This window comes from Homarus americanus, unplaced genomic scaffold (genome assembly GCF_018991925.1).
Source record: "Homarus americanus isolate GMGI-L3 unplaced genomic scaffold, GMGI_Hamer_2.0 scaffold45698, whole genome shotgun sequence".
NCBI lineage: Eukaryota > Metazoa > Arthropoda > Malacostraca > Decapoda > Nephropidae > Homarus > Homarus americanus.
In genome coordinates, this window is record NW_024735554.1 from 9020766 (window position 1) to 9031188 (window position 10423).

Here is a 10423-nt window from a genome sequence, read left to right on the forward strand (position 1 = left end):
CTACACCAACTAGACAGCCTTGCACGTCCTCTCAGAAACTGTTGACTTACTATGTCAAACATATCTATAGGGTATTAGTGTTTGAATAAACAGGGAAACTAAAACGTTGGCCAACACCCCCAGAGGAATGAAAAGACATAACAGTTGCAGAAAATAGCATGCTGTTAATACAGTGTACTGTATGGTCACATTGGCTGACAGTTACATCTTGCTGTTTTACCAATTTCATCAAGGGCAACTCTCAGTTAAGCCATGGGATTTAATATGTAACAAACGAGTAGTACATTTACACACTAGCCATCCTGCTATCAAGGCAGCTGGCAACTGAAGAGAGAAGAAAGCGGGAGGAGCAACATGCTGTGACAGCTCATCTAAGGGGCTCATAGCACTTTGCATTGTAATTTTCCTTCTCTCCCTTTTTGTGTGTGCCAAGGTCAAAGGAGGAATTTTGTATGAAACACTTCTTCTGTAACAGTCCAGGAGGTATAACTCAGTTAACTAGCTACCTAATAGCTAACAAAAAACAAGAAAAACTACCTGGGTTGAAATCATGACCAGTTTAACCCAAATACTATGGTTGTAACAGGAACACCTAATTATTCAATTAGTCCCAGCCACCAAAGTTGAGGTACTTTGGTTGGTAATACGAGTCATCTAAGCCAGGCACTAGGTTATACATAAAATTAACACTCCATTCTCACAAATGTACATGTACTTCAATATTTACCTTGGTCGATCCTTGCTCTGCTTTAAACAAGAGTGGAAAACATCAAGTTTCTTCCATAATTCAATTACTTTTTCTTCCTCCCCAGAAAATGAGATCTTGTCTACCTCTGGTACTGGAACCAATCGCTCACTCATCGTGCTATGGAAAAGAACACAGTACAGTATGCATTAATTATGGCCCTCATACAATACTGTTCCAGTATACAGTACTACGACAGTTTGTCTCTTTGAGGGCCATCCTGAAGGAGATAAATATTTCAAGCTTATTAATATTCACTGGTCTTTATATGAATACACTGGCAGTTTATTTGCTTGCACAAAAAAATATATAATTTGCAGTTTACAATGAACCCAAAACACAAATACTCTTATAATGGTAGGATAACAAACTAAGGAACATGCACATATTAGGAATTATTAACAGCAGACATACTTACTATCACCTACTAACAGTTCACAGCTGGGTTCTTAACGGGTTCTCTTGTCCAAAAAATGGAAAGGAAAACCTTGTGGTGTTTCCAAATATAGGTACTCCCCGACTTACGACGGGGTTAAGGACCGACATCCAGGTCGTAAGTCGAAATGGTCGTAAGTTGGAAATGCTTAAATAACACATAGAAAATCGAAAATTTGGGTCTCTTTTTCTTCTCAGCACCACAAAACACTAACTTTTAAGCTTGCCAGCCATTTTAAAGTGAATTACAGATGAAAATATTGTCTGTGTACTGACTTTGAGACTCAAAAATACATAATTTGACCACATTTTGGAACGACTGAGGCAGGTCGTAAGTGCGGGTGGACGTAAGTCGAGTCGGTCGCAAGTCGGGGAGTACCTGTACTACTACTAATGGCCAGCAATTTTTTTCCCCATATCATATGAAATCTATAATGACCAATTGTGTTCAGGAGAAATGGTGAAGAAAGACCTTCATGTACTGCACTGCAGAAAATAGTACCCTGGACCCCAAAATGAACTACAGTAATCAAATCAAATCTAACTTGACCAACTGAAAATTTCATAACATGTCACATGGTAATATAGTACAGAACTGTACAGATTGATAGTTTACTTTCCTTTTGTGCCATAACTATGGTAGAGTATTTGGAAATTGTTATAAAATAAGAAAGGTTTTTTGTTCCCTCCCCATTTTAAAATGAAGCTGAACTATCCTTGAGCATCACCAGTGCCTTATTCCAACATCATAAGAAGCCGAAAAAAAATTGAGCCACTAAAATAGACAAAACAACCCATCATAACCTAACTAACTTACCTCAAAAGTATTCAATGATCATTAGAAGATAAGTTTGGTTGGTTGAGTAAATGGCTTAATATAACACTCAAGACACCTGCTATTTAACCCTGTTCATACCCAGGGTGGGTCTTTTGTGTATAAATAATCCCACCAACAGAGAACAACACTTATGCCTTTACTGTTCCTGGCAGTTTCCTAAAACTGAGAACAGACTACACACCTAGTTTCTTTTATTCTACCCCAGCTGAGCTGACGGCAACATATGGTTTCTTGTGGCTTGGGAAGCAAAATATACCACAGTACAGTAATCAACATGGTACGTCTTCCTGGATTAATGATCTTTCTACTATTTGTCAAACAATACCGGCAAGTGTTTTAGAGCTTATACATGCCAAATATACCAATATTTGCTTCAGCAAAGGTTTTGTTGAGTAAAGTATTAGTATTCATTATGGCAATTTTTTTATTATTTTTTATATTGAAGATGTATAGTAAGTGAAGGCGACAGTACAATACTATAAGGCAGCTCTCGCCTTAACCAGTGATGTTTTTATTTCAAAATGATTCATTGGAAAATGTTTAGACGAACAAATACTGTACAGTACTGTATATCTATACAGTATGTTTATAATCACATATTTTTTGTGTTAAGTGATCTGAAGCTTTGATTTGTTTAATTTTCAATTACAGGTATTCCTCTATTAACCTTTAAACTGTGGCCAACGACCATTGAAGCTGACAAAAAAAAAATTGTGGTCAACGTCAACAGATACGCTCATTTGTTCACCGAGGCATTTAAATGCATATGGTGTTTCTGCATTTTTTTTTTTAGGTCTAAGAGAGTGGACATGTGAGCAGCATCCTCAGTAGGCCTTTATCAGGAATGGAGAGACGAACTTCTATGTCTCGCAGTTCTGGGGGTGAAAAAACGGAGGACAGTGGTTCCCTGACCATTATAGCAGGTGTGGTAAGTAAAGAATTTGTTTCATATTCCATTATTCTGCATGTTTGCCAATACAGTAAGACATCTCTAAGTAGGACTTCTGTAAATCATTAATCCTCTTAAGTCAAGACTACGCTCTGGCTTAAGAGGGGCCACAAGGCAGTCACGAGGTGGCAGTTCTCACGAATTCGTCGTTGCAACCACTTCTCCACCGTGCACTCAGTCTTCTGTTCGTATTTAGAGCTTCCCTAGTGTGTTATCATTGCCTCTAATGGATGAAAAGGCAAAACAACACCACTAAAGACTACTGGGAGAAAAGGAATTGTGCTCAGAACTCTACCAATTGAAGAGAAACTGAAGATTGCGACAGAATTGATGTTGGGGGTTTCCACGAATGTTATCTGTGAGGAGCTTGGGTTTTAGTGGAGTACTTTTTACAACATCAGCCAGATTATGTGCATACTACATATGTGTAACTTAATACAAGTGTGAATAATATACGTACTGTAAGTGTAAGCAGCCTCCCATCGTCCTCCACCTCAAGATTCATCTGCTACAATAAAAGTGTGTACTGATATCTGTTTGTTTTTGGGAAGGATATTTTGGCAAAACGGTGGTTGGAAGCACCCAGGGGGAGGTTACACACATGTGGGAATTCTATTTAAGTCGAGCAGCCTCGAGCCTCATGTAGTACAACTTAAAGAGGTCTTATTGATTTCATGTAATATATACGGTACGGTACCAATTTTCATAATTAAAAAAAAAAAAGCATTTTTAGCACATACACAGATCACTACCAAAACATGAAAAATTAACAGTATTTTACACAATCTTTCACAAGATGTTAATTTACATACATAGTGACATAGATGGACAACAGGTACTGTACCGTAAAACTTTTTCTTTTCTTTTTTGGTGTGGGGTGCAGCACAACCCCATGGTACTAAAGGCTGTTACAAGCTGCAAGGGTACTAACAGAGGGTTAAAAGCAGCTTTTAAAGAACTTAATAGATGTAGGTATATCATCATTAACACCAACATTTAGTGGACAATTTTCACATTTTTATTTTAAATTGTGGTATAAACAGCATTTGGGTTAGTATGCTACAAAAAGGAATGTTGAACTTTAAAACAAAATCTTGAAATACAGTACAGTATACTAACATTTACTACCACAAGAATATGCGCTTAAATAATATTAATTAATTACAGAAAGATTTTCATTGCTGGCAACTACATAATTCTTAAGATATTACAACCAAAACACTGGTGACACTCAGTGGCAGTTTGAGTAATATTTCAGGACAAGGGTCAGGGTTATCCTGCCACCTAACAATAAATATCTATAGTATTACTTATATCTAGCCTCATAACTAAAACAAATCAGGTGGAGGAAAAGCTCTTTTCTTATTCAGATTTTTCCCCTTAAATAAAAATGCTGCTGCAACAATTGACAAATTTTTTACAAGTGACTACAGTATAGTCTCGATTTACCTTGCCAGAATGAAAATTTTAAGTTACGCAGTTCATTCCATCATTTACGTGGGAAGCGGCACCTGGAGGGTGAGCATTAGGTCGCTCTTACATTATCGCTGACGTCATATGACGTATGAGACTGTGATTGGGCCACGCATCCTTACCTCCCTCCGCCGCTAGCTGTGATTGGTCTAATGTAACATGACGTGCCCTGCCACCAGAGGGAAGAAGTCGCTGACCTAGCCGGGCCAGTCTCATTGTTCTCAGTCTCCGCGTATGCTGTTCTCTCTTATGCCCGCTATTCCCCTCACAATGGCTTCCGCTGGACCCCCACCACCCCCGAGAAACCTTGAACTACCTGGACCAAGCCATGGTTATGTGAAGGAAGTCATCGGTATGAAGTGTCTAATAACCTTCTGTCGAAATTTATGGAGCCGTATGTCCAGATGTATGACGACAACATCAATGGTAGTCGTCAACGTAATATTACGGAATTCTTCGCCCGCAACCCACCACAACCACAGCCAGCCCAAGTCAGTGATAGTGACAGTGAGGATATGGACTTTGAGGGGTTTGTCAGGGAGGCCCTGCAAACCTTTGTGAATAGTGATAGTGATTCAGTGGAGGGCCACTAATCTGCCCTCTGCCTCGGGACCAGCCGCCATCCACGTGTGCTGACCCATCTCTTCTACTAACTTAAGTGTTAAACACCTTTATATTTGTACAGTAGTGTAGTTTTTTATTTAGATATTATGTGTCAATACCATCATAAAACTATGATGTTACTTTTACTACAAGGTACGTATTGTGACGGAAAAAGTGGAGTTTGGGAGTCGGCCCAGTCTCTACTTCAATTGATCCCATATGTTCTGTTATTTCGTTTACGCGTTTCTCGTTTTACGCGGACCTCCACGGGTTCAATTGACAGCATAAATCAAGACTATACTGTATTGACATACCCATGCACAGCAACCAACTGACAGATCAACCCCAAATGCTAAGCAATGTAATGCTTCCAACATAATAATAGTAATAATACAAAAAAAAGCCTCTTAAAAAAACCGTTGTTGTTGAGCCAGTGTTTTCTATATACAGAACTAGCCATTTTTTTCCATTAGGTAGCTGGTTAACCCAGTCCCTTGTCCTTAAACATTGCTACAATTTGTCAACTTCATTTCAAAATCAATAAACTACAAAACACTGAGAATTCTTGAAACCCAATAAAGACAAAAGAGAAGATTATGACCAACTTTTATTATTTTTTTTATAATTTCAAATTAAAAAATTAGGTAAGGTCAAGTAGGTTGGGTTGGGTCAGAGTAGTTCATAATGTTCGTCATAATTAATGGTTTAGGCCTCCAGCTTCCAATGTTTACGAGACAGATGAATGAATATTGTAGGCAAGGTTGCTCAGTGGTGCTTAACTTTCATTTGTTATTATTCATTATTCTTTCTCAATGTAATTTTGTTCATATTCTCAACTTTTTACATAGAGTATTTATTTCTGGTAATTTATGGGAACACTGCTACCACTAGAATTTGTTCGATTCCATTAATTTTTTCCAGGGATGTTCTGGTAAAATTGCAATTTCGGCCAATATGCCCTAGTAGTTTAGAAATTAGTTTACCCTGTGTATTTTGGTGTGATTATATCGAATTTGACCTTTATTTCCAGGGGAAGTACCCATTTTAGTTATCCCCCCAAAAGCATGGAAAATCTTTAAAATTCAGGTATTATTGCGTTTACACACCGTTCATTCCTACCACTAATCTATTATCATATTCAAATAAGACGTCTAATTATAAGATAATTTTCATCTATTACATTACCGGCGGAAATGAATAATAACGGAGATTGCTTTTCCAAAATTTTTTTTATTTTCTTCCATTAACCACCCGCCATTATCGTCTGCCTCTCACCCAACACTGCGTGTCTCTCGCATCTCCTTCATAAATCATCATGCGCATGCTTTCCCGTACACGTCACGCGGCCAATCAAAAGCGTTTTTGCTTTTGGAACCAATTAAAATGATTTGGGGTTTAATTCAGAGTATATTTGGCCCAATGAAAATCGAGTTTTATTTTGGGTCTCTCATATTTTGAAATTCAAGTTCAGTTCCGACCATGGAAGTCTGCGATGGATGTCACTTAAAGTATATGGAGCTGATTGCGAGTTTTTGGAAAAAAAACATAGAAACTATAGCATTTTTTCGATCGCATGGTGTTCTTCCAACCTCAGTAAAGTGTACCAAGAGCAAGACTGAATGTAAATATCGCAAAGCCCAACATATGTGGCGTTGTGTAAGAATCCCAGAATGCAACGACGAACAAGAACCAGGCCAATAAGGTAAGAAATAGGTGATTCCATCATATGGTGAGAGTCAGTTAAGTTAGGTTAGGTTAGGTTTTTGTTTTTCTAGTGTTTTCTTGTGTATTTTTTAGTCGCTTAACCACTTTTTTTTCGGAAAACGTCAAACGAAAAAAAAATCGATAAAAAAAACCCGGCTAATTTCCGCCAAAAATGAAGGTCACATTCGGTCTAAACACACACAAATACACTAGAAAAATATATTTTTTACGTGCTAAAAGTGAACGGTGTGACAATGCAAATTTACCAAAATTCATTTCCGACATTATTATTCTTTGCCACCTGGTAGAAATGGGGTTAGAAATACTCCAAATAAGGAGATCTAAAGGTTGGGGATGATTAAAACAGTTGGCAACATATTGGCCAAAACTGCAATAATACCGATGTTCTTATCACAATACATTAACTATTTTAGCATATCTTGGTTCTTAAAACAGTTCTGAACAACTTCATTTAGGTTAACTGTATGGCCAACTTAGCAATAAGCTGGCACAGTGCTTGGGGAATTGAACCCTGAATTTTGATAATCTGCAAGCCAAGATCCATGTTATTTAGACATTATAATTATAGCCTGTGATGTCCTTAAATACCTCCAACAACAAAGATCTTGAGAAAATGGACAAAAATGGAGTAAAATTATCGTTTCGGCCATGCACCTATTTGGAATTCATTCACAACACATCAAAAACCATCGGAAAAACAATTTCAACTTAATCTAACCCAGTGGTTCTTAACCTCGTTTGCCCCCATGCAGCCCTTTCACCATATGTCAGAATGTCATTTCCCCCTCCTTTCCAAGATTGTCTGCCTCAAAAAGAGCGTTCCAAATAATATGCATATAATACTGAAAATCCTTTATTTTTTCCAAATTAGTATCAGTTCCCCCCCTGGTTGAGAACCCCTGATCTAACCTAATCCAACCTTAACTTAATATCCTAAAATTCGCTGCATAACCGCAATGATAATACCCAAAATACTATTCACAAACAATACAACAGATGTCTGGACTATGGAATACAGTTGTCTGCTTCAGGGTAACAGACTGAAAGACCCTTCATTCATATTAAAGTAATCTGGGTTCATGAAATACCATTCAATCATCGAGTCACTGGTAGAAAAAAGCTTCATTAGAATGAGCGATGCTTACATTAAAGGCTCGTAATGCCTCTAATTATTTAAAAATACAAATATCCTCTAAGTAATGGGGTACCAAAAATAACTAATTTATTAGTGAGGGCACAGTATAACCTACAATACATTCATCCCAGCTTTGTGACTTTCTTTTGCGAATTTCACACAAATAGTAAGTATAGTATACGATAATAGTACACATTAAGGCCTTAGTACTTTAAATCAATATAGAACACAGTATAACATATGGTACAACCACCTGCAGACAACATACCTCGACTAGCAGTATAACATCAGTCAAAGAACATGCGGCACAAATTTGCCACTGAGGTGTTGTGTGGGGACCTCTGCTGGGTGCCGACGACACTACCTCACTAACACAGTCTCAGTGGCACCCAGCACCCTCACTGTTTATGTCAATGTTTTCATCAATACTAGCTCATTCAAAATAATATTTGAAAGTTTGGAGACGTATTTTAAGTAAATAAACGTAATATGTAGTGATTTGCGATGAATTCAAATTTTTTATAATTTTTCGAAGTTTGATTATATTGAAAGTTTTGTATTTTCATGTTATATTGGATAATTATTTTAATCGTATTACACTACAAATAGTATGGTATGGAAAGGATACTTTGGATACAAATTGCAAAAGTATCTAACAACTTTATATACTAGATCTTTGTCAAAATAAATTTGATATTGTGACAATAAAACAACGACATCCTCAGAATATGTTGCATCAGCTTGATACTTTATAATCTTCTTTATCTGTATTTTGTATTTGTACATGAACCAGTGACGTCTCTAGAAGGTACTGATAAAGGGGTGTAAGCATATGTGTGTACCCACAAAATGTTAAGAGATATACATAATTTCAAGTTTCGACCTATGTGGGTATCATTTGAGTAATTTTCAGGATTCTGGCCATTTTTTTTTTGTCCGCTGCATTTTTTAGTTCTCAGCCCTTACCCACAAGCAGAATTATTGGAGCCCCTTCGTGATGTCACTGGCTATCAATTCTCTAATTCTCAATGTGCCCTAACATATATTTTTATATTAATATGCTTGCCGGAAAGCTAGAAAAAAAACAGGCAACCATGAATTAATCAGTGACTGCATAATGCATATACTGTATACCGCACTTCAAAGTTGAAAAACATTCCTCGTGCTTGGAAAATCTCCATTAATCACAGGATAGATAAGCGTGTATTAGACTGAACAATTATATCTGTAAAAACTAGAGTAGTCCTAGAATAGATTGTTGTGGTACTCCACTAAGAACCCTTTTCCATTCAGAATTTACTCCATGGGTGGCAAGTAGTGCTGTTGTGTTTAATCCAAACACCTATGTGTAGCTGTAAGAACATAAGAACATAAGAAAATAAGGAGTCTGCAATAGGCCGGTTGGCCTGTGCATGGCAGCTCCTGTCGAGAGTTACTACCACTCTCTATCATCCATGAATCTATCCAGCCTCCCTTTGAAACTTTCCAGAGTTCCAGCACTTACTACAAGGTTGCTAAGCTTGTTCCACTCGTCTACCACCCTATTTGTAAACCAGTTCCTTCCATCTCCCTCCTAAACCTAAACTTATCCAACTTGAATCCGTTGTTCCGAGTCCTATCCTGCTCGGATATTATAAGAACTTATCTATATCACCTTTAGTGATTCCTTTCACCCACTTGAATACTTCTATCATATCTCCCCGCACTCTTCGTCTTTCTAGGGTATGCAAGTTTAGTTTCTTTAACCTATCCTGATATGGAAGGTTTCTAAGTCCCGGAATCATTTTCGTCATTCTTCGCTGCACCGACTCTAGTGAATTGATATCCATTCTATAATAAGGGCACCAGAATTGAACCGCATAATCGAGGTGCGGCCTGACTAGCGCAAGATATAGTTGCAATAAGACCTCTGCACTCTTATTACTTACACTTCTAGATATAAAACCCAATACTCTGTTTGCCTTATTTCGAACATTAACGCACTGTTTTCTAGGCCGTAGGTCCGGGCTTACAAGTACCCCTAGGTCTCTTTCACAAGTCGACTTCTCTAGTTTGATGTTGTTAAGGCTGTATACATTGACAGTATTTGTTCTTCCAATATTAAGTACGCTGCACTCGCTGGTGTTGAATTTCATTTACCATTTTTCAGACCACCCCTGCAGTTTATTTAGATCCTCCTGTAATGCATTTGCATCCTGCCCTGAATTAATCTGCCGCCCTATTTTGGTGTCATCCGCAAACTTGCTTATGTTACTACTGATCCGAGTATCTAGATCGTTTATGTAGATTATGAACAAGAGTGGGCCTAGTACTGACCCCTGGGGAACCCCACTGGTTACACGACCCCACTTAGATTTAACACCATCTACGCCGACCCTCTGCGTTCTATCGGTGAGCCATGATTTTATCCAATTTAAAACTTTCCCCTCGATACCATGAGCCTTAATTTTTCTCAGAAGCCTCTGATGCGGTACTCTGTCAAATGTTTTGCTAAAGTCTAAGTAAATAACATCGTAATTT

At 37.8% G+C, this 10423-nt stretch overlaps 1 protein-coding gene across 2 annotated transcripts in view; it reads right to left on the reverse strand.

Annotated features, from left to right (window-relative positions):
- Positions 1-8264, reverse strand: part of LOC121871490 (isoleucine--tRNA ligase, cytoplasmic-like) — a 34148-nt gene extending 25884 nt beyond the window's left edge. Inside the window, exons 1-2 of one of the 2 annotated variants that reach the window (XM_042373863.1) lie at positions 8172-8264; positions 728-865 (exon numbers count right to left, since the gene is read on the reverse strand). In XM_042373863.1, coding sequence (XP_042229797.1) covers positions 728-861 — 134 coding nt within the window. In that variant the 5' untranslated portion in view covers positions 862-865; positions 8172-8264. Of the gene's footprint in view, positions 1-727; positions 866-3427; positions 3466-8171 lie in introns of those variants that run through there. The other variant, XM_042373862.1, reaches the window with a different exon arrangement.
- Between the last annotated feature and the right edge of the window lie 2159 nt (positions 8265-10423).